At 41.3% G+C, this 25,802-nt stretch overlaps 1 protein-coding gene across 1 annotated transcript; it reads left to right on the top strand.

Moving 5' to 3' along the window:
* Positions 1-3,269: 3,269 nt before the first annotated feature.
* On the top strand, positions 3,270-25,799 carry ANKRD1 (ankyrin repeat domain 1). The gene is made up of 9 exons (XM_069239869.1): positions 3,270-3,423; positions 4,173-4,352; positions 7,016-7,153; positions 7,258-7,365; positions 15,149-15,247; positions 17,723-17,821; positions 18,222-18,320; positions 19,157-19,255; positions 24,741-25,799. Exons 1-9 carry the CDS (start codon positions 3,400-3,402, stop codon positions 24,849-24,851), a joined length of 957 nt encoding a protein of 318 aa, XP_069095970.1. The 5' UTR covers positions 3,270-3,399; the 3' UTR covers positions 24,852-25,799.
* The last annotated feature ends 3 nt before the right edge of the window (positions 25,800-25,802 follow it).

Raw genomic sequence — 25,802 nt, 5'->3', positions numbered from 1 at the left:
CCACGGTGCGGTGTTTGGGCAGTGCCCGCCGGGGTCGGAATGACCCCCTAAGTGAAGTACAGACACATTGGAGTCCAAGGGACGGATGAAAATGAGTATGAGTGACACAGAAAAAGCACAGCAGAAGATAGGGATAATTTGTGAGAGTATGGAATAAAGAAATTGGAGTTAGAAAAAGAATTTAAAAAGCACACATTGCAGACAGAGGGGTGAGAGAGGGTAGATGTATATACAGAGAAAGAAAGTTATAGATGGAAAGAGATTTGGGGGGCAATAGGGACTTGAAAGGGAATAAGGGGGAGAGAGACAAGGAAAAAGAGGTGGAAAATGTGAGCCAGGGGACGAGTGGACAGGAGAATATTAAAATGGATCGAGGGAAATGAGAGTAAGGCTGTGGCAAGGAGACAGGAAATGAAAAGTTGGTGTTATAGCTGGAGAGACAGAGAAGCAGAAAATCCAATAGACGCACTGGGTGAGAATGAGAGAGTGGTGGTGAAATGAGGGAGTAAATAAAGGGAAGAGAGGGATTAGTGCCAGAAAAAGGAGAGAAAGTCTGTTTGTATGTATGGGTCAGCAGCAGTAAGCAAGGGTACAGACAATATATAGAAAATGACATGAAAGGCTTCGTGATTTTTTGTAGCATGTCAAGCAGATTCAGATCATGATTCTTCTTACAACATAGAAGTAATCAAGAACCAGTTGTTTTACACCCCCAAGATATGCTGAGAGGCCTCTCTGTATGACATCCAAATGGAGTATTGATAAAAACCTTAGATGTGTACAACTATTAATGCCTGACGTTTTGCAGGGAATTTTCTGACTACCTAAGGATTGGCAGTAGCCTAAGGGGAAATCAGTTTCCAGGAAAGTCAGTGCTCAGAAGGTAAACAAGAACTTTTAGATGTGGAAATAAGGAGGAGTTTTAATGGCCTGGAGATGGGCAGGAATCTCAAGGACCTACGGCTAGCCTGGGCTTCAATGATCAATATCCTCTGAGAAGGAATTTATGTGATAATGAGTAGGGCAAGGAGCCACAAGTAAATGTCAGTTAGGAGAATTGGGTAATGTTTGGTGGGCAGAAGCCATTGGTGCAATCAGGAGCCTTTAAGACCTGAGAGTGAGCAAGACTTTGGGTAAGTGAGAGTGAGCCCAAACCTCAGGAAGCTGAGGGAGAGCTGCAGACTCAGGCACCTAAAGGAAACAATACCCCTGAAGCAAATATTCACCTCCAATGCCCACTGAGAGTAAACAAGAGCATTAGAGACCTGGTGTTAACTATGCGCCAAGCAGGAAGGGAAGCACGTGGAAATCTAAACTTTGAAAAATCCCCTAGCGAACATGGTTTTCAGTGAACTGAGGGTATCCTGAAGCTTTTCGGTATGAGTGTGCAAGAGCTACTGAGCCAAAGGGTAAACAGGGAAATCAGGTGACCAGAAGATTAGCTGAAATCCAAATGCACCTGAGAGTGAGCTGGAGCTCCAGAGAGCTGAGTCTGAGCAGTATCGTCAGGGGACCAAAGTGTGGAAATGAGCTTACGGGTTTTATTGATAAGTTGGTAGTTTAGGCACCAACTAATAGGGAGTATGAACCTCAAGTCTTGAGTATGCGCAGAACCTATGGGTCCTTGAAGTGAGGGTGAGTGTCTGAGTCCATGTTAGTTAGAAGAATACCTAGGGATGACCAGGTGTAGTGGGTCCTGACAGGGGAGCCAGAGATCCGATGGTGAGCTAGGGCTTGGGTATCTGAGAGACAGCAATACATTCAGGGACCTGGCGGTGTGAGCTTTATTATCTTGAAGGTATGTGTCAGAAGACAGGCGGGTGATCTGTAATGGAATAATGGTGTTACCAGTCTTGGATGATGCTACTGGCCATTGAAACTTTGAAAAGGATAATTTATCGCACATTTCTCTGCTAAATAAGCTCCTGATGCTAACCACACAATGATTCATGAAAGGTTGCGATCTGCAAAAGTGGGCGACTTTTTTTGGGTGCATAGGCCAATTTTTCAGCCCAATCCGACCATGTTTATGGCATTACATAAAACATACAAACACACAAAAGGTGATGGGAGGAATACTTTTTAATAAGTCTAACCACTGACTTGTGGGCCCACACAAGATTTTACTTGGAAACACAGGGAATACTTTATCCCATATATTGTAAATGAGTGATGTTGAAGCCTTTCTGTGCTGGAGACACTATGCCTCAAAGTATTATAGACTATGGAGACTTTTATGTCGTATCAGATCCTCATAAAATAAAGGAAACTCACAAGACAATATATAGTAATTCACTGTGTACTCATTTTATTAGGTGCTGCACGCCACATTCAGTAATTTCAAGACGATGACATGGAGCGATGCCTACTAAAGGGAGCTGCTTAATGACTGCCTGATCTTAGCCATTTCTTAATTTATTGATCCATAAATTCAGATGGGATGGGTGACTGGAATTCCCAAGCCCGTGTAATTAGAAGATTTGGTTTTTCACAAGAGATTATCTCTTTCGATCTCTGTGGCAAGGAACCGGGGAAGACACCAAAGAATCGAAGCAGAAACACTCGTAATATTCCCAAAACATTGCAAACCCTGATATTTTCCAGTTGGAGGATTTTCCGCAACCACCAGTATTGGTAATTCCGAGGCGAGTATTGGCATGGCTCCTACCGGGATAGCGTTTTTACAGGGTGCTAACTTGTTTATAACCATTGACAAAGGACACTATAAATTCATTACGTAGACAGTAACTTCTTGCACTGAACTCGTCGCGCTGCTCGTCTTTTTTAGCACCAGCCAAACACTTCTACGGCTTCCTCTGCCGGCGTGTTCATGCCCATGAATAGAATCTAAACAGACAGTGACAGTCCCTTGGCCAGAATGCCAACTAGTGTCTGTTTATCAGAAAGATCGGGCCACAAGTGCGTGCCCATTTACCTTTTCCGGCAGCTTCTCCTGATTTGAAAGTCAGCAAATAGATATGGTACATTACCCACACACAGCTGTCTCTTCGGGCATGTGCTGGGCGGGATGGCTGGCATTGCTGAGCCCCTCTGTCACTGCCAGTGGAATGAAAGGCTCACATTTCATATCAATTCAAATATTCAGTGTGGTGAGGCTGGACGATCGTGTCATCTTTTTTTCTGCTGCCCCTCCCGCCCCCTGAACTCACTGTCTCCAGACGGGACATTAGATCTGGCAACTTAACATGTCTGGAATGAGCACACACCTACCGCAGAGGATGAGCCTGGCCGCGCGCTGTCCCTGGAAGGAATATTACCTCACTCTGCCAGGGGCCTCACAAATATATAAGTCCGCTAACTCGTAGACCCAACCAAGATCTGACTTTGCCACTTAGGGGATTCATCTGCGCAGAGGAACACGGGCAGCAACTGGCAACCATGATGCTGAAAGTGGAAGAACTGGTAGGTTTCGCCTAATTTTATGGTAGAAAGAGTGCACTTTTAAGGAAGAAAACTAAATAGTTTAGCTCAGTCTTTTACCTTCATATTTAGAATTCTGAATTTTACAATTTTGTTACTAAAGTGTACATAACCAAACCTGTGTGTTTTTTTCTGAAACTGTACAATTTAGATTTGTAATATTGGTCAGATTATGAGATGCGTATTTTATGTCTTCCAAAATTAAAAACTAGGCGTAAGAGAAAAGATTTGCCTCAAAGAAAGTGGGAAACTGTAAACCGAACTGATATTGAATGTGCTTTGGGAACACTTCCTCGAGAAGTTTAAAATCTTCTCAAAGAAGTCATTCCCAATGTAGTGTGAAACAATGTGGTCTGGATTTGAAGCAACATTTTAAAATGGTAGCTGTGTAGAGTACCAAAATCAAATTTTGACTTCTTCCATTCTTCGGACAACAATTACTTAGTTGCTTATAATTTTAAAAAGAAAATCTGTGTGCAATGCATAGAGCATCTGCTGTATTAATTCAAGTTAACCACTGTGCTGCCCTCTTTAAATGTATGTATCACTCAAATGCACCTTTTAAATCCACTGGGCCTTGGAGATGGGCTGTTTTATGCATATTAAGTTACCGGACAGAGACACACTGCATTTCCATTTTAAAAAGTTATAGCTTTGAATAAAGGGCCAGGGTCTGGCTTTGTTTTCACTTCTGTGTACCTACAACTCATGATAACGTTTCCTATTTGAAGGTCACAGGAAAGAAGAATGAAAACTCAGCAACACAGGAGTTCCTCCCAGGTGGCCTTGAGAATGGGGAATACGAAAGTGCTGTAACTTTAGAGAAACAGGAGGATTTGAAACCCCTTCGCAAATCTTGGCCATCCCTGGAAAACACCAGTTCCAAAGACGAGAAGCAACTAAAGGCAGAGGTATGGTGGGACCATTGTGTTTGATTGTTGTAGGATCACCAAAACACCATGTAAAAGAGAAACATTTTGTTATTGCAGACACACACTCACAAACATTGTCTCACAATCTACATTTATTTTTGTCTCTAAAGAGAGATGATACATCAGGCTGTGGTGTGACATTATGCTGCCTGATAATTTATGAGACTACTTAATCAGGACCTTCTGCTTTTAAAGCTGTACATTGCATTTCCACAGATAATCAAAGCCCGTCCCAGGATGTTGGAGTTCTGAGTGGTTCATTTGCATTTTTATTTGCCTGCCTTCTAAATATGCTTCTCAAGTCCTCCCCCACCCCATATTACTGAGAGTAGAACTTTCACAGCTACCATAGCAGACTATTGAAGATGCAATAGACGCGATCTCTTCCAAAGGACCTTGCAGGACTTTGTATTTGGGTGTTTGCAATTGTAGTGTGCATTATTCCACACTACCAACATATGTTCTGTTAACATCAAGGGCAGGGAGAGCAATTCTGCTCTTTCACACTGTTCAAGAAAGTGTCCTAAAACACAGACTTTCTACCTGTTTATGTGAAACAAGTGTTTAAGCAGGAACATGTAACTTTCGACGGTCTTAAAAGGAATATATTTGGCTTAACAGTGAATGCAGGTAGTCTACTGACTATAAGCACCTCACTAGTGATCACAGGTCGTCTTTTGAGTGTCATAAACGAAATATATATTCCTTAAACGCAGTATCACTCCCACTATTAGAGTAGGTAATTGTACTGATATTTGTATACTGCATTGCTGCTGCTGGTTTGGTTCTAGTGTGCTGCACATACTTTGTCCAGTTTGGTGAAACCCGTAGCTTGAGTGCTCTGCTGTGTACACAAAGTGTCAAAAATGACCAACTCTGTTCCTGAGTTCTGATGTTCTAATCGCTACTGGAAAAGCAGGGCTTTTCTGATGACAGAAATATTGTGACATACTAAAGTGAGTCTGACCTTAAAAGAGGATGCTGCTTTTTCTGGTATGACAAATGACAAATAAATCAGACTGAGACAGAAATGACATAGTTAAAGCGAAATAACTCTAAACAAATTCAAGAGCAGAGAAATAATTATGACCAAGCTGTGAAATAGAGGAAAACAGAAGATAACTATATGTCTGAAATGGAGACTTTTGCTAGGTTTCCAGTATGGAAGGGAAGGTCTTTACTATACTTCTCTGTCAGACAACGAGCTGGTTGCAATGGAAATTATCTAGCACAGAGAATGAGCAAATCGAAATCAGTTCGGGGATTTGGAATATAGACATATATTTCGTTACCAAATTCCAGTAAATGGTAGGGCATTCTAGCTAGGTGAATATGGTGCACTTCATGCAATCTGGAAATATTTCCGAGTTGCTGGGCTTCAACTGCAGAAGAGGTTTTCTGAAAAAAATACAGTTTTGAAAAGCATTTTCTTGAAAAACTTTTTTGTGAGAGAATTCTCGCATTAAACATATTTTTTGTCCGCACTTTACATTTAACATAACTTTTATTCAGCATTTTTTTTTTACTTTGCAAACTTTGTGAGATTCCTAAACACTATGTGTTTTTTTTATTTTTTTTAATAAAACCTACCCCAGCTGTCCCGCAAAAACCTTTGTGCTTTTTCTTAATCCTAAAAAATACTTTACTAGTTGTATATTTTACCTCTGTGTCATAGCTGGAGTACCTACTGGCTGGTTGGTGTAATAAAAAAAGAAATCATAACTGTAAAAAACAAATCATAACTGATGACTCTTAAGATTGTATATAAATCCATAAATAGGTATGATGACTTAATAAAAGTAACATTTTAAAACTGGGCACTCTTGCATCATTGCAGCATATTGTAAAGCAGGCTTTCCACCAATATAAATTGAAGAAAGTAATTTTCAACGGAGACAGAATTCAGATGTATTTAAGGAATTTTATTGGTGTCTAACAGGCCATATTTCACCAACGCAAATGTGGGCATTATTATTAAATCCAACTGCCTAAGAAACTAAACATGTAAATCAAAGTACCACTGTTCCTAAATTTTAAATAATGCGTATGTGTGCTCTGTTCATCAGTCAAGCTTAGCCCAATCACTATTACAAGTTATCAGCTCTTCAGGACTTACCTAGTGTAATTTTAATACCCAGACACAAGATTGGAACAATGAACCCGACACAGACTGTATAAATGCACTTGAATGTCAACAGTCTGCATACCAAGCAGAAATAATTCCCAAATTGAGTAAATGGCCTAAGAAAAAAATCTCCTTTGCCTCTAATAATCAAAGTTTTTTTTTACTTCACTGTAAGATTTTGACATATGGAGGACTTATACTCATCATGACAAGGAGGATAAAAGGAAGGGATGCTTTACTGATACAACATGAAGGCTGGATGGTTAATGGGGACCTGTAAACAAAAGGAGGGAGGGAAGGTGTTGACCTAAAGCCAGATTATCATACATTGAGTGAGTATGTGTGCATGTAGATAGAATTAAACAGAGAAAGAGGGCCTAGGGCAGTCGGAAGAGGAATGCAGCTGCAAGTTTTTCTGTGAAAAGAAGAAATATCTGCAATTTTCTTTCACAAAGCAACAAGAAGAGTGTGCCACAAACACGCATGTCATATTGAATTAAATGGATGTGTCTTTCAGCTCATAAAGAAGAAACTCGAGCAGAGACCAAAACTTGAAAACTTAGATGATCTTCAAACTATTATTACACTCAAAAAACGGAAAAAATGCAAGAAGGTTATAGTGCCAGTGGAGAAAGAACCAGAGCCAGAAGTGATAGTAAGTGTTTTGTTTAAAGGAGCTTCTGTTCTGCTTTGCAGTGTTGACATTCCAAAAGACTATTTATGACTTGACATTCATTCACATATCCCATCCTTCCTTAGATTGAATCTGTGGACGTGGTCACATTTTTGAAAGCTGCCTTGGAAAATAAGGTGCCAGTAGTTGAAAAGTTCCTGTCAGATGGAGGGGATCCCAATGCATGTGACGAGGTATTTTTTACATTATACACAGCCGTCCTGTTCACGCTAATCCATGTGCTAAGTGAATAAAATGTACTTACCATGTATGTAATGATGTTCACTCGCTTTGCCTCAGTTTGGCAATAGTAATATAGTTTACGAGAGGAGCTGGCCAATCAGAGGATGTCACAGTCATCATGCAGTAATGTCTGAGAGAGAATACATCTAACCATTCACAGTGATGCTCCTCAACCTCCTATGAGCGAAATAAAATCCTCAGCAACCAATTGTGGGCTAGGTTAAATTGCCATTACTTAACAGTAACAAGCATTGGCAATGCCAATAGGTCAGCTAATGAATGCACTGTGAAGCCAGGCCAAACAAAAAACATGCACGTTAATGACTGCCTCCTTCTCATCTGTGCTTCTGCCAGAGAGAAACGCCATAAATTATCTAGTTATTTAAGACACCCTAATAGTATTGCAGTGGCATGTGTGTGTCCCTAAAGGTTCAAGCTCAGGGAGCTGGATAAATAAACAAATGACTACAGCTGTTTGGAGAGCAAGCACTATTTAATAGAAGCACACAACTTCTGCCCAATCAACACATGTACTCTTGGCTCCCAACATGTAGGTGGAGCCAAAGCTTCTTTCCTGGTGATACTCACATAATTATTGTCTGGCAACTGCTGTGCTGTCATGCCAGACCATAAAACAGACCCCGATGCCCAAAAGCTCACTACGGATAGGTGTAAATCTCAATGACCGATGCTGGTACCAAACCTAATGAAAGTGAATCACAAATACTTGGTTTACAGAAAGCATCAATCTTTTCCCAAAAGGTTTTCTGCAAACGATATATATGTGTATATATATATATATATATATATATATATATATAGATATATATTCTCACAAGCCACATACAAGACTTTTTCTAAGGTCACAGAAAAATACAGCATGAAAGCTATTGTTGACCTCAAACCCTCTGACTCGCAGATTATTATTATGTCAGCTAGTACAGACCTTGATCATTGTTCAGGGAAAGGTCACATTTTATCAAGATTTAACAATGAGACACAGCATTCTCTTCAAAGGATACTAGTGTGGAAGCTCCATGTGTCCATTGCTCACCCTTGTGGACCAGTTGTTAAATAAAGTCAACCAAAGTATATCTGGCACCAACTCTGTGTATTCAACATGTTTCCTTGCTTATCTTTCCTAGGGAGCAGTGTCCCTTTTCAGTGTGATTTGTTTCATTTATGGCTGTGTACACGTGACCTGAAAGTATCGCTGCTGGCCAGGTGTGAGTGTCTGACCACTTCAGCACATAACCTTAGAGGCAGAAATACCAGGAATGTGTGACCCTTTCAGTTCTTAACATGAATGAATAGAATCTCTCCTATGAATGTCACTGAGCTCACAGTGCTGAGGTGTGACTGCAATGCAAGTTCATGTTTTTTTCTCACTGTGCCACTCTAGACAGAGACTAGGCATTTTAAAACCAACTTAGGCTCTGTTCCATTAGGAACAGTCATCCCCACACTGGGAGGCAGGGTCTCTTCCAGCTAGGAACACCAGCAACCCAGACTGGTTTCAGCCTACTTAGGCTTCGTCAGTGAAGTACAGATTGAGCCCTAAGGCAAGTGAGGAAGGGGGCCCACATCTAGACATACCCATTGCACTTAGGGCATCTACCACAACAAGCAACAAAGTGATGGAAGGAATGCTTGAATTATTCTCAGCCACAGATGATTGGTCAAGCAGCATCTCAGTGCATTGTTTTTCACCCCCTGTTCCACTTTAGACAGATACATGTCATAAGCAAATCAGTTTTTAGCTTGCTGCTACAGCAAAAGTCGAGATTGAACTTTTGGGTTTCTGCTTTTATCACATATTTCAAAGACACACAAAGTAGACTGAATTCCTTTATGCATTTCTGAATTTTACCAGAGTATGACTAAACCCGAGGATGTCTGACAGGGGAATGTAGAAGGCAGAAGGCTTAACAATAGGCAAATGGAAATCCATAATTATTTCACATTGTCTCTGTGTGTAAAAATCACCTTTATTAAAGTTAACATCAATCCTTTGTCTTTATCCACTCCCTCTAAAAAAACAAAAAGGAAACAAGATAAACACCAGCAAATGCATTTGGCACATACGCGTTTTTCCTGCGAGAGATAGGACAATTAATTATGCATCCTGTTGCAAAAGATGTGAATAAAATTGCATCGAGAATAAAGTGCTGAAAAGATGAGCGTGCAAGATGCTTATCACATGATAATTCTTGCTATGACAATTAAATAGGCATTGTTGAGTTGCACAATTCTAATTCAGGTACATACAAATAAATCTCCATAGGGACTGCTGGCAAAACAAGAGTTTTTATGCATCTTTAATGTAAGTGCAGGAAATCAACTGTCCAATGGACAATGGACAGTCAGTGGTTAAAGCTGTTTTCGTAGAAGAGCACATTAAAGAATGGTGCAGCACCAAAAAGCCACAATTTAATTTGGAGAGCATCATCACAAGAATGTACATTTCTCACGCATTCAGGGCCTGATTTATACTTTTTTAGCGCCGCATTTGCGTCATTTTTTGACGCAAAAGCGGCGCAAACTTACAAAAAATAATTTAGGGCCTTATTTATACTTTTTGGTGCAAAACTGCATTAAGGCAGTTTTGCCCCAAAATGTTTTGCACCGGCTTGCACCATTTTTTAGCACCAGCTGGGCACCATATTTATGGAATGGTGCAAGCCGGTGCAAAGGGTAGGCTAGCTTAAAAAAAAATGACGTTAGGCAGTTTTGAGTCAAAATAAATGATTCTGACCAGATTAGCATAATTTTTTGACGCTAAGGGGCATATTTATACTCTGTTTGCACTGAATTAGCGTAATTTCTTTTTTACTCTAATTCAGTGCAAAACTAACTCCATATTTATACTTTGGTGCTAGACTCGTCTAGCACCAAATATATGGAGTTAAAGTCATTTTTTGGCAGTGGAAACCTACCTTGCCTTAATGAGATGCAAGGTAGGCGTTCCTGTGCAAAAAAATGACTATGGCCTTAACACCACATTTATACTCCCATGTAAAAATGGTGCAAGGGAGGGATCAAAAAATGGGGCAAAGCTTGCTTTGCCCCATTTTTTAAGACCAGGATCAGGACAGGTGTTAGGGGACCTGTGGCCCTATTTCCATGGTGGAACACCATGGAATAAGCACAGAGGTGCCCTCCCTAGGCCCTAGGGGCACCACCACCCACACTAGAGGGACTGCGAGGATGGGGGACACCATCCCAGGTAAGTACAGGTAAGTGCATTTTATTTTTGAAAGTGCCATAGGGGGCCCTGAAATGGGCCCCCATACATGGCACATGGTGCAATGGCAATGCCCAGGGGACCCCTGTCCTCTGTGCTGGCCACTGGGGTGGTGGGCATGGCTCCTGCCTTTTCTAAGGCAGGAGTCATGTGGCATGGTAGGTTTAGCACCATAAAATGACGCTAATCTGGTTAGAGTCATTTTTTTTTTACTCTAACCTGCCTAAAGCCATTTTTTGGTGCTAAACCCTCTTCTTCTATACTGCTAGCCCCACCTGACTAAAGTCATTTTTTTAAACTCTAGCCTACCCTTTGCACCGGCTTGCACCATTCCATAAATATGGTGCCCGGCTGGTGCACAGAAATGGTGCAAGCCGGTGCTAAACTTTTTGGTGCAAAACTGAGTTAGTGCAGTTTTGCAGCAAAAAGTATAAATAAGGGCCAATATTTTGTAAGTTTGCGGCACTTTTGCGTCATAAAATGACGTTAATGCGGTGCAAAAAAAGTTTAAATCAGGGCCTTGGTGCTAGATGGGTCTAGCACCAAAGTATAAATATGGAGATAGTTTTGCACCGAATTAGAGTAAAAAAAAATGACACTAATTCAGTGCAAACAGAGTATAAATATACCGCAGAGTATAAATATGCCCCTAAATATGGCGTTAAGGCCATAGAGTCATTCTTTGCACGGGAACGCCTACCTTGCATCTCATTAAGGCAAAGTAGGTCTTCACTTTCAAAATATGACTTTAACTCCATAGATTTGGTGCTAGAGGGGTCTAGCACCAAAGTATAAATATGGAGTTAGTTTTGCACCGAATTAGAGTAAAAAAAAATGACACTAATTTGGTGCAAACAGAGTATAAATACGCCCCTTAATTTTTTAAGTTTGCGTCCCTTTTGCGTCAAGAACTGACGCAAATGCGGCGCTATAAAAGTTTAAATCAGGCCCTTTGAGTCTGTGTAGTCAATACCACTCCCTTTCTCAGTTTCCATCACAGAGGGTTCAGCGTGTGCTACTAAGGTGCAACACACGGTCTAGTTCTCGGGTGCTCCGGTGGCACCATGTTTGTGAACTGCATAGATTTCACCTAGATTCCGTGTAGTAATGACACACCGAATGCCACGGATAGCTCCACGTTGATTACGGGGACTGGGCACTTTTTAGGTATTTTTGCATTTTTTCCGGGTCTTTACAGAACGCTGGGCAAGCCCCAGGGGCTGCAGCGGCTTTTTATTGGTTAGGGTTTAGGTGTAGTGCTATGACGCTCAAGTTACCTCGGCGGGAAAACACAATTACTAAGAACAGTGCAGCCAGAGGTACATGCAGAAGGGAGGTCATGGTGCTGCAAGGACATGGTAAAAGGAATAGTGAGCTAAAGGGAGAACAGGAAGGCTTGAGATCGTTCCTGGAATCCAGCAGTGTGTGCCATTATCGACTGCACTGAAAGGCTGTTTACCTGATAGCTGGTGACTAACCATGTTCCATGGATGTCTAGAAGATACCCACAATGCTGTGAGTGTCAGAGGAGATGAAAAATGCGCACGTTTTGTGCGTGTGGAGGTGGGGCCTCTAAGAAAAGGTCTAGTGAGATTTACTCAAGGTCAGAGAAGGTAAGGACACATGACAGTACCCATGATCATTGAAAAACTTCAGGTAAGCCTATACCCAATGTGTAAGGCACAATCTGATTCATATATGTTCATAACATCATTATTTACTTGGTATTACTTTTTAGACACAATATATTTTATTTGCATGGGGCATTTCCTGTTGTATGGGGTGAGACAGATAAAACTGGAAAATAGCCGATTCAACATCTATTTGACAAAGTTTCATATGTATGAGCTTTATTGTATTTTCCTGTTAAATGTGAAGTGGTTAGAGTTGTCTGATATGTAGCTCTACCAGAATAGATTTCCAGCTGTTTTTCTGACTGTAATGTAGTGTGGCACAGTACCCTGGTGATCAGGACAGAATTCACTTGGGCGTCACAGGTTTTAATTCTAGCAGGTTTGGCCTGAGAGTCTCTGTAGATAAAACACAAAGCATAAGACTTCTAGTAAATCACCCATCAGACAAGTAACAACATAATAGCCATAAAGGGGTCATCTTCAAAGCTCTCCATTTCCATAAAGTGATTGTCAGGCCTAAATATTGCTTATTTGATGTTTCTTGAACCTAATGCGCCTTAAAAATGGCACCCAAAATCATCATATGAAGAGATACAAATTATATATTGATGAAATGAAATATCCAGCTCACACCTTGTTAGAAAAACGATTGGGGCATATTAAACCTGTCAAGAACCAAGGGACATCTCGTACTTAGATTGGGGCTTATTAAACCTATCAAGAACTAAGGGACATCTCGTACTTATTTTGGGGTATGGTCTAACTCAGTAGTCACTTACAATAAAAGATCTTCAACCTGTTTCTGCTTGTCTGAGATCTACAGCTCTCTCTGTCTGACTGCCTGTCAGAGACTCCTGATGAGTGACGATGAATATAGAAATGATTGAGTTGTCCAGATTGAGTGGGCCCATGTCTGCAACCCTGGCAGTGAAGATGTCAGGCTAAGCAAATAAGCTAAAGATAGAACGAGCTTGGAAATCAGAATGCCATTCAGACAGTGGATGTGTGAAGTGAGGCAGAGATTTTATGTACTCTCAAACTAACACCTTATATGAGCAACATGGGGGTAGAGTAGGCTGTTTAAAACAGGTCAAAAGAAAATAATTTCTAGCCATGTCATTTGCATGTCAAGAATGGCAAATTTAAATTAGAATGCCTCACTGCAGGACAACATGGCCCTGAGAAGGAGGAGAGACATGTTGCTTATACAGGACGCCTCTTACTATTTATTCAAAGACTACAAACACACTCAAATATTTATATGTAATAATACTGGAGGCCTTAAATCCAACCAAACCATTATAAAACCTGTCCTGATCAAAGATTGCACATTCTGACTGCAGATCGAGGCATGGCCCAACAGCATGAACCACAATGAATTTCTACATTTCTTCACACCTCGTGGCAATACATTTGTTTTATGTCCACAATAATCTATTCTTCAAGAAAGAACCACATCATATCTCCCTGTTACCAAAGATCTCTCCATGCCCCACCCTCTTCTCCCAACATTGTGTTTGCACCACACCCAACAGTAGGTGTCTCAAGGTAATCACTTGGGTGGTACTCATGGTTCTATGAAAAGCATTAAGGGTGTAGAAACACACACACACACCCCTCAGATTTGCCTGCTTTGGTGGCATCACACAGTATTGTAACTGAGATCTCCTATTAATTCAATGTTTATATTATTACATCCAAATGTAAACTGTCAGCTTACTTAGTTCATTGTCAGTAAACCAAGACTGAAACACCCAGAAAGGCTGATGCACAAAGGCCCAATACTAAAAATCGTCCGAAGTGACATGAAATGAGGTACCCAGAGACTGGAAAAGTAAATATTAAAGAAGAAGTGTATGGATGGAAAACAGGAAATGGTTTGCTGTGGGAGGGTTAAGGTGGAAGAGTGGATGAAGTGGAGTGGAATTTGGGAAGGGGAAAAGAGGTGAGGAAGAAAAAGACACCAGACCAATGAGGCTGCAGAAGAGAACAGAAGATCCGAGAAGAGGTCCATTGAAGGAGGAAGCAGAGAATGGTATCAGAATAAAATTGGCAAAAGTAAAAGAGAAAGAGATGAAGGAGAAAGTAGAAAAAAGCAAAAAAACTAAAATAGCCGAGTGGTGCCTAGTAGATAGACAGCTGGAAGGCAAGATTACACAAATATGCACCAGTTCAGGGCAGCCTTACTGTGACACTTCCATCAGCCCCCTGACCGAGTGGCAAAAATTCAATTCCTGTACCCGTTCGTCGGTGGAGTAATTTTTACCCCAGTGGACTAGTGCAAATATTGGTGTAAAATTGCTTTTCAAAAGTGCAATTATTGTAACTTACCCGTGAGCACAAACAACATGTGGCACAGCAAACACTTATTACACCATCATCTGACCTTCTATGGATCTGATACTTGATGTTTCCAAGGTTGTTCTTACCACTGCCATTTGAGATGTTATATCCGATTGCAGCACACATTACCAGCACTGGCTTAAGTGTGGGTCCACATTTAAAAATGTGTGCGCATGCGTCCCCAATGCAGATTTTTTTAGAGATACACGTGGAAATATAGCATGCCTCCAAGGGGCTTATGAAGTAAAAATGCATCGTTTCTTCCATACATCTAAATTAAATACATCAATTAAGGACAACAGCGACTAATGTAAAATACAAAAAGTTAGATTTGAGCTATATATGCACCACATATTTTGTATTACTAGTAAATCATATACTACATAGTTTATTGTAAGATATTTCACATCAAAGCAGGATGCCTTCCCAATGTTAATAATATAATCATAATTGTTTTATATACATCTAAATTGTACATTAATACATTTCTTGCTCTCCAATTTTTTTTTCCAGTACAAGCGTACAGCACTGCACAGAGCATGCTCAGAAGGACACATGACCATTGTAGAAAAGTTAATAGAAGCCGGGGCAAAGATAGAATTCAGAGATATGGTACGTGATTTCGTATTTTTTTACTAAGAAAATGAAAATATACTAGATTTTATGACTCATTAGCCTAGGCGCATTGAAGTGATTCTGTCCATTGTGTGGCTGAAGGCAAAAATAAGGGACACCGAGGCCCATATTTATACTTTTTGATGCAAAACTGCGCTAACGCAGTTTTGCGCCAAAATAAGCGCCGGCGTTAGCCGACCGGCGCTGCCTGGTGTGCGTGAAAAAAAACCACGTACACCAGGCAGCGCCGGCGTAGGGAAAAATGGCGTTTGGGCGTCCAAAAATGGGGCAAGTCAGGCTGAGGCAAAAAAATCGTCTTAACCCGATTTGCGCCATTTTTTTGGGGCGCCCAGACGCCATTAACATGACTCCTGTCTTAGCAAAGACAGGAGTCATGCCCCCTTGCCCAATGGCAATGCCCAAGGGACTTCTGTCCCCTGGGCATGGTCATTGGGCATAGTGGCATGTGGGGGGCACAAATCAGGCCCCCCTATGCCAAAAAAAAAATTGAAAAAAATACTTACCACAACTTACCTTTTCTTCCCTGGGATGGGTCCCTCCATCCTTGGGTGTCCTCCTGGGGTGGGCAAGGGTGGCAGGGGGTGTCCCTGGGGGCTTGGGAGGGAACCTCTGGGCTCATTCTGAGCCCACAGGTCCCTTAACGCCTGCCCTGACCCAGGCGCTAAAATACGGCGCAAATGCGGGTTTTTTAGTCCCGCCCACTCCCGGGCGTCATTTTTGCCTGGGAGTATAAATACGACGCATATGCATCGCAGTAATTTTTTAAGACGGGAACGCCTACCTTGCATATCATTAACGCAAGGAAGGAGTTCACACAAAAAAATGACGCTAACTCCATGAACTTTGGCGCTAGACGGGTCTAACGCCAAAGTATAAATATGGAGTTAGTTTTGCTTCGAATTTGCGTCGAAAAAAACGACGCAAATTCGGCTCAAACGGAGTATAAATATGCCCCCTAGTATTCATCATTTTCAGAAGGGTGTGACAGAAAATTGTGTCAAATTCATCCAACAAGTCTGAAAGAATGCACACTGACAGGGAGCCTTCCCCTTCTACCATCACAAAATGTAAACCCAGAAAACAACAATGGTGGTTTTCATGACATATCTAGGTTAGATACCCAACTGCTATTTATTCAGGGTTTTGAGACCAGAGACCACCATATTGTAAAGCCTTTTGAGAATAAAGGGCAGTGTTTAATTTGGGCTGGTGGTTGCAGAGGGGGCCTATCAGCAGCCATTTTTGAGGACAGTCTTTTATCTAGAATAAGTAAGAAAAAAAACACAAAAGGGGGAAAGAATGAGAGAGCGAAAGAGTGCAAAACTGTGACAAAGGGAGAAAACAGGGATGAAAAGGAAGAGTGGGATAAAGGGTCTGAGTATCTGGTGGTGGATTAAAGAGGCATGAAGTGGGATCAAGAATATACAGTCTTGGTATTCAAAACCCTTATCTTTGATAGCGCTGATCGTGGGCACCATCAATCGGGTGATGAGAATTAGGTGGCTCAGAAGAAAGGTGGATTGTCAGGATGGATGTTTTTACAGTGGTGATAGTAAAGAATGCTTCAGAGAATAGGCCTTGACTACAAGAGCCTCGCTGGTGGCTGTGTTAATTAAAAAACCAATGCCTTGGGAGTTCAGAATTTACCTGATGCAATAAACATGTAGATTAAAAGTGTTGCCCTCAAATATGGGGTGAAATTTGCACCACCATCTGCATGTCATGGTACTCAGTGGTCCTTTTTCCGTGATAAATGTTGGCAAATTTATCTGAAATTTGATAGGAGAAAATTGCAAGTTGTGGCCTTTATTGCACCCAGTCACTAGTGGATGGCCTACCCACCACTTGTAGCTGTATTTGTGATCCATGTGCAAACAGGTGTTTCTGAATGGATCCCTAAATGCTGGGCGCTCATAACTGAGACCTTCAGATCAGTGCTACTAGTGTGGGACACGCTCATAGTTTTAGCCACTGGGTAGGAAGATGTTTGTACCTTGGCAGAAGCAGATTGTGGAGATGCTTTTAGTTTCTCAGCTTACAGCATCTGTGAATCAATCACAATAGTTGCTGTAGTGGTCAATGTCTAAGTAACCAAGGTAGTTCAATGTGATCCGCTGAATTTCCTTATGTGGTGCAATTTAATCTCTAAATATGGTCCCGCAGCAGGAATGAGCATTACAATCCAAAATATCAAATCCAGTTGGATGGAGAAGCAGATCTTCCATTGGCTTTAATTAAGTCGATGAGTGCAGTATTCACTTATTGATAAATAAATGATAATGCGTTTCTCAAACGTGGTTCACATATACTTGAATTGGCAAACTTAAAACTGGTAGGGAAAAATAAACTTTGTATTCAAAATAAACGTCATGAAGTGCCCATCTTAAATGGTGTAGATATAATGAAAACCAACTACATCTCTTTGCTAACTATTCTTAATTTTAATTTCAGCTGGAATCCACAGCTGTTCACTGGGCTTGCCGAGGTGGGAGCTTGGATGCTTTGAAGCTTCTATTGAACAAAGGAGCAAATATAAACGCCCGAGACAAGGTATGATGTGTGTCCTGAAGGCTAATATTTCGGAGACAGGTATTGAAAGGCACAGTGCATTGAAAGCAACATGCAAGTTGATATTTCCCAGGTCACTCATTCAATCTAACTTCATATACAATATTATTTCACATAAGTAATTTTTCTTTTTGTAGATTTTGACGGGAAGTTATGATTTTCTTTTAATTTACCAAACTCGGCAAACATTATACACTAATATAGATTTGTGAAATAGAACGCGTATAAATTCTCCGTCTACATATAAAATATGAAATATATTTTTGAAACAGTAAATTGTTAGTTTGGCTTGAGTACGAATGTTAGTAGTGAAGTGTTTTTATGTTTATTTTCCTTGCATGCATAACACTAATTTATTTGCATACTCTCTCCTAAAACGCAGTTGCTCAGTACTCCACTGCACGTGGCTGTGAGGACGGGGCAGTACGAGTGCGGCGAGCACCTCATTGCTTGCGAAGCAGATCTGAACGCCAAAGACAGGGTGAGTAAACCGAGTACACTTCACACTATCCTGTATCTCAATTACTCGAATGATAAAAATCTTCTGTACTTCTTTCTGTGTCTTTGCTTCACTCAAGTAAGACACTAGACACCCTCTTATTTTTAGTCATGGCTCCTGCACAAGATTGTTGCTTTAGGATATCATATTTATAGATTCATGTGCGTCACAATTCCAAGATGTCCTCAGTGGCATCTGGCACTGAACGGGGAGGTGTGTGGCTGGGTGGGGGGTGGGGGAGGGCAGTGGGGTACGGATTGAAAAAAACAAAAATAAAAATAAAAACAAACACCTGTTTCCTCCGGAGACGGGTGTGTCTCCTCTGTCCTTTTCTCTTGGGAAACGCACAGGCTCCCAGACTTCCCTCAGCCAATCACAAACCCGCAGTCACCAGCATGACAGCAGTGTCATGATTGGTGTGAGTCGCCTGCTCCGGCGCTCACAGAGGAAGTGAAGGCCTGTGCAATTTCTCCTCCCTGATGTGCAATACAGCCGGGAGGAGAAAGTCAAAGTGCGCATGTATGTTTGGCCGGCCGCACATGGCCAGCCAAACACACATGCGCACTTTTAGTGCATAAACCACTCCTTACTCCAGCCCGGCCCGGCCCTTCTCTAGCTCAGATGAAAAGTAAAATGATAATAACGCTCCGTTATTATCATTTTATTATTCCTTCTGCCTTTTAAAAGCAGTGGGGCGATGCTCCTTCGCCTTAGCGGAGGAGCCGCCCCTGAATGTCACCCTCATTTACCCAGCCCTAAATTTCATTAGCAAACGTGTTCAGTAGAGCCAGGTTTGACTGTGTGCTTTGTCCTTTCAGGAAGGAGACACGCCGATGCATGACGGGGTGAGGCTAAATCGCTACAAAATGATGAGGCTGCTGATTACTTACGGGGCTAACCTAACAATCAAAAATGACGTAAGTTTTACTTGTAAATATCGTCTGGTTGAAAGACTTATTTATCTAAAGGCAATGGCATTAACTTGAGTGCACAGGATAAAGCCTTAGGTAGATAAATGTTTTCAAATTACCCCTATGTTTATTTATCCATAGAAAAATCGAGTTTATTTGCATAAAAGGGATCATTACAGAAAAGGCCGCAATTTCATTGCCCATCTTAAATGGCAAGTACTGCCAGCAGTGAAAATCAGGAGCAGCTGCCACTGTCTGCAGTGCAGGCAAGGCATGGGCACTTCAGACCTGGTAATGGCAGACAAAGCTTTTGTTGCCATAAAGTTGGATTGGACCAGTGGTATTTCCCTTACATAGTGTATATATGTTACACTGATGATTAAAATGATTTACATATTTGCTGAAAAATTAGAAACTTGTGTATTGCCGACAGTAGTATGCAATGCTATATTTCTCATATTTTCAACTGCAGAATAGTAAACTCAATGGATTATTATAGCGCTTCACAAAATTTGATGGCAGATAAAGACAATCACATACTCATGATCATACTTATGATACTGCCTCCAGAAGCAGCTTCTCCACTATGGTGGAGGAGCATCTACCCCTGCCAGCAGCAGTAGCTGCAAAACTTTTACAGCAAAACCACAATAAACTATATTTATTATGGTTTTACTGTAAAAGGGGCAGGGCCATTAGCAGTTCCAGGGACAGAGGGGGAGTGCACAGCACTCCCCCTCAGTGTGCATGTATGTTTGGCCGGCTGTTTCAGGCTGGCAAAACATGCATGTGCACTAAGCTCTCTCTCTAACCCGGCACTGTGTTGCCTGGTGGGAAAGAGCAGGCAGAGGCTCTCACTGTGCCTCGGAGTGCCCTGGCTAGGAGCTCCATCCAATCCTAATGCTGCTTTCATGCTGCTAGCAGCATGAAAGCAGCATTAGGATTAAACGCAGGGCAGACTGGGAGCCTGTGCCTTTAGTGTAGGACCGGAGTGGATAGGAGAGACTCAGCGAGAAAGGTAAGTCTTTTTCATTATTACTATATTCCTTTTTTGTCGTTCCCCCCACTACATGCCCCCTCGCCCCTTTTCCCACCGACAAACCACAACTGACTGCCTCAGTCACATTTCATATACATGTCGACCCTCCGATACTCGTAATTTTGAATAATAAATATGATACCTTGATGTAAACCAGAGGGGTAGACACACAATATTGTATGCCTACCTCTCTCTGTCACACACACACAAACTAACACATGCAGTTAGATTCACAATCTCATTCTTAAATTCCTAACTGATTAAAACACTCACGGGTATTTGTGAAGATAGCATGACTTGACATTGCAACATGGTGATCGATGCAGGATTTCACATAATCACATCCTCATTGAAGATCCTATTTTTTTACTCCCTTTCCACACAGAAACACATCCACAGTACACTGCTTCAGATAATCTGTACATACATACACAATCAATCCTCAGACATCCTATACCATGAAACATTACACTTGCATGTAGAGAGGGTTGTTATACGAAATTACACAAACACCATATGGGCATTCAAACTTGTGACCAGAAGGATTTGGTAAATTCCTTCATTATCTACCAGCCACGCTCCCCCACTCACACAAAACATCCATCTTTCAGTCTAGATCTCCAGCTTGAACTCGTACTTGAGATAAACATACAGGAGTGTTGGGGAAAGTCCTCAATCTTGATCCTCCTTATGTCTTGCAACATTTTTGCAATAACCACAGTGCTATCCCAACATACAGGTGGAATATGGATCCCATATCCACGTACAGATGGTGGTGAAGGTCGCAATACGCGTCACACATATGTGGCTCCCAGTTCAGGTCATCTCACCAACAGCAAATTACACAGCTAATGAACTAGCACAGTTGTTCGTGTCCAGTCGATGTCCTAACCTTTTGCTCTAGAAGCACTTACTTTACAAATGACTGCCTCTTGCAATTAGCTAATTCTTGATAAATCTGAAAGTCACTAAGTTAACCACATTCCCTTTTCACCACAACTACAGTGTTAGCCCGAAAGGTCGACTTTCATGATTACAAGCTTCTTTAATACAGCACTGTATTTTTAAAGTAACAATTCACAATTCCTTCCAAAAACACAATATTACTTTCACTGATTTGAACTCTGAAGAAGAAAAGTTGAAACAATTAAATTCATCCACCGAACAGCAGCTAAGGTTCTCAAGAATGTTATTCCTCAAAATATATTCCTAATGAAAATATTGTATTAATATAGTTTATCTTCTTCGCTGCAAATGTGGTTCAAAGGCAGGAAATACATAAATATGCATAAGAAGGCATCAACAGATCAAACCATGATAAGGAATAATAGTTACATCAGTGCTGTGGAAAGGTGGCTAGGATTTCACACGGATTTCATCACTTGACAAGTACGGACGTCTTTTTTTGCCACGGTTATTTTTGTCACCTGGCAAGTGTCAGCAGTTAAAAGCGGTGCTTGCAAATGAAAGTAAGGCTTTTGAATGAGATGCTATGTACAGTCAGTAGTCCACCAGCAAGGCGCCTGCAACAAGATCTTTCTCTTTTTTAAACTCGATGACCTCATGCGGCCTTTGGTGCCTGAGAGAAGGTCTCCCTACTCTAGTTACCACAAAGCTGTGGAAAGGGTTTAAGCTGACGTTTAGGAACACAAAAGGAAAGTAAATTATATGGACATTCGAACATATGAATCTGAAAGTCTGGATAACGTTGCTTAATGTAGTCTGCTTGGACTCATAAACCTACAAATAGAGAAGACTCTGAGCTCATCCTCAACTTTCCTGAAGATCAAAACAAACAACTTGAGTAGGTTGAGTGAAGGGGGTGTTTTCGAGGACTGACTGAAGGACTGAGAGATTCAGGGGCATATTTATACTCCGTTTGCGCCGAATTTGCGTAGTTTTTTTCAACGCAAATTCGGCGCAAAACTAACGCCATATTTATACTTTGGCGTTAGACGCGTCTAGCGCCAAAGTATGAGGAATGAGCGTAATTTTTTTGTGTGAACGCCTTCCTTGCGTTAATGAGATGCAAGGTAGGCGTTCCCGTCTAAAAAAATGACTGCGACGCAAATGCGTCGTATTTATACTCCCGGGCAAAAATCACGCCCGGGAGTGGGCGGGGCAAAAAACCCCACATTTGTGCCTCTTTTTAACGCCTGGGTCAGGGCAGGCGTTAAGGGACCTGTGGGCTCAAAATGAGCCCACAGCTACCCTCCCATGCCCCCAGGGACCCCCCCTGCCACCCTTGCCCACCCAAGGATGGAGGGACCCATCCCAGGGACATTCAGGTAAGTTCAGGTAAGTATAATTATTATAATTATTTTTTTTTTTTTTGGCATAGGGGGGCCTGATTTGTGCCCCCCTACATGCCACAATGCCCAATGACCATGCCCAGGGGACATAAGTCCCCTGGGCATGGCCATTGGGCAAGGGGGCATGACTCCTGTCTTTACTAAGACAGGACTCATGTAAATGGCGTCTGGGCGTCGTTAAAAATGGCGCAAATCGGGTGGAGGCGATTTTTTTGCCTCAACCTGACTTGCCCCATTTTAAGACGCCCTAACGCAATTTTTCCCTACGCCGGCGCTGCCTGGTGTACGTGTTTTTTTTCCACGCACACCAGGCAGCGCCGGTCTGCTAGCGCCGGCTAACGCCATTCAATAAATACGGCACCCGCATGGCGCCTCAGAATGGCGTTAGCCGGCGCTAATCTTTTTGGCGCAAAACTGCGATAGCGCAGTTTTGCGTCAAAAAGTATAAATATGGCCCTCAGTTCTTGGGTACTGTGCCAGAACATGAAGAAAAACTTGGCTTCTTTTTTTTTCAATACAATTCATATATTTGGAAAATGCGCGGTATAATGAATCATTAAACCCCAACGATTTAGTCTAATTCGTTGCCATGATGGTCCAAAACTTTCAGTGGGGATTTTGCACCCTCTTGGTGCACTTGTGTGGTGCAATAAGGGAGTGGATTTAAACATTTTCCAGGCATGTTTTATAGCTCCAAGTCCAGCTCGGTTATATAATATATGAAAATACAATGTTATTCTCGCTTGCTCTCCCACTCCTTACGTCTTACTGTGAAGAAGAGACCCAGTAGTATTTACATTGCACTACACCTTTCCATCACAGGAAAGATAGTTTGACATTCTGATGGTTACAACTACCTGTGGATTCCTCACCTAATGAATTCTCCCCATGCGCAACATTCAATGGAAACTTCTTTCCAGCTCTGCACATCAGCGAGGACGTCACAATTGCCCGACTCCGCCTGACGTCATCGAGGCAATAAGAGGCCCTTGCCGGCGTGCTGACGTCAGTTCCCTTTTTTCCGTGCCTTTGATAATGGTTAATTTTACAGCTACATGTATTATTTGCTGTTCGGAGGGATACTTTGTGTTTTTGTCGAAATGTCGGCCCTGAAGAAGTCAGGCTTCAAGCCTTGCAGGGAATGTGGGGGTTGAATGTCGGTTACTGACCCCCATAACAACTGTTTATGGTGGGTGAGGGGGAGGTGGGGTAACACCCCACACAGGAGCTATGCTCCCGCTTGTGGCTTAGTGGAATGATATGTCCACTACGGAGCCTGTGTTTAACATTGTAGTCCCAGGCTCAAATTTCAATGGCTTCCCTCAGCTTTCGATCCTTCTGCATGCAATAAAATAAGTCCCACTGAGTTGGTGAGATCTGCCTGAGTCAAGAAGTCAGTTCTCTTCTGAGTGAGCACTTTACAGAATAGATTTATGTTATGCTTAGAAAGTAAGTTTCACAAAGTATCCTTATTTTGTACAGATCTTTTGCAATCATGACAAATGCTTGACCTGTATGCCTACAGCCAAGACCTCCTACCACATACCTTATGCGTTTGCTGCATACTTATACATTAGAACAATATTCAACCAATTCCAATATATGTATTCTATAATCTTCCCATATATCATTCAGCTTTTAGGGGTGTAATAAGAACTTTATAATTCTTTTTAAAAAACAATCATTACTTTCCAACTAGGACTCCTGTTAATTAGGTGTTCATGATGACAAATTTTGTTTATTTCACACCATATAGTGAATTAATACTTTTTAAGGCCACAAAGTGACCAAATATGCCATTTTCGTTGACTGTTACTCATACGATAAACCTTGGGCCTCTTTTAGAGCATGAAAATGATGCTAAACAAGCTTATTTTTGCTCCAGCAATGATGAGACAAAAGTCATATATAGTTTAAAGATGCAATATTTTAAAATAAACCACTTTCCGTTGTTTTGAGACGTTTCTTAAGGCCGGACATTTTTGCATGACTTTCACTGCAAGCTTTACTGCTCTGAAACCATATATTATCCCACATACTCTTGCTACATACGAATAAAACATAGAATATGAAACCTTGAAAATCGTGTAATCCTGCGTGATCTTCGCCATAATTGTTTCTCTCCATTTGTTCACAACAGGCAGAGAAAACTCCAATGGAGCTGGTTCTTCAGTGGCAGAATGGCACCAAGGAAATTCTCAATGGACTTCAAGACAAATCATACAAAAGCTCCCCTATCGACACCTTCTGAAGAAAGTCGCTCAAGCACTTTTAAAGTATCAATTCCACCTTGATTTTATGTTTTGCATCGGATCAACCACAAACATGAGAATACAACTACAACAAACATGAGAAAAAAAGAGAAACAACATTCAGTTTATAAATCTTACAGCAGTTGTCACCATTTATACTTTACAGTGTTTGGCAAAGACACGTGGTTGATTGTCCCGACTGAGACTGAACTTTTTGAGAACATTAAATATTCCACCACGTTCACCTAAAGTGGCTTAATTTATGAATTTTTATTTATTTATTTATTTCATGTTTTCTTTTAATTGATGATCTACAAAGATTTAACCAAAAATTCATTATAATTGCTTTATATTCATTTTCACATTTGTGTTTAATACTGATCAGCGAATAGCACTGCACGGCTTTTTCAATGAAAAAAATACTTTCGGAATCATGTTTTAATAACAATTTCTTGTAAGTCGATTTTAGCTGAATAACTTTTCAAATGCAGTGCTCCGAATGTGAGACCCTCGGTGTTACTGTAATTAGGTTTGAAGCTGACATTGGTAGTTGGGGTTTCTTTGTGTGATGCACAAATATAAAATACTATACATTTCAAGTACAGACGCAGTACCTGCCTTGCACTATGTGTTCAAGTAAGTGGCAAAAGAGACACGAAGAGAAGAGATATTTCACTAGAATCTGAAATCTTGGGAATCTTTGTGAGAAAGACTATTAGGTCCGGAATTTTAATGTTAAGTACCACGTGGGCAGATTACTAATGAAAGTCAAAGCAGGGCAGTGGGGAAAAGAACGACACTATCGCTGTGGTTGGCATTGCACCGAATCCTGCTGACAACGTAAGTCAAATCAGTGACGTATTTTTGTACAGTTTAACTGCAATTTCTGTACATTTTGTACTATTGATCTGTTTTTAAAAATTAAATAAATTGATTGGCTCTTTCTACAT

The sequence above is a fragment of the Pleurodeles waltl genome, chromosome 6 (genome assembly GCF_031143425.1).
Source record: "Pleurodeles waltl isolate 20211129_DDA chromosome 6, aPleWal1.hap1.20221129, whole genome shotgun sequence".
NCBI lineage: Eukaryota > Metazoa > Chordata > Amphibia > Caudata > Salamandridae > Pleurodeles > Pleurodeles waltl.
Note: the sequence above shows the minus strand (reverse complement) of the source record. Positions and strands in the feature narration are given on the sequence as shown.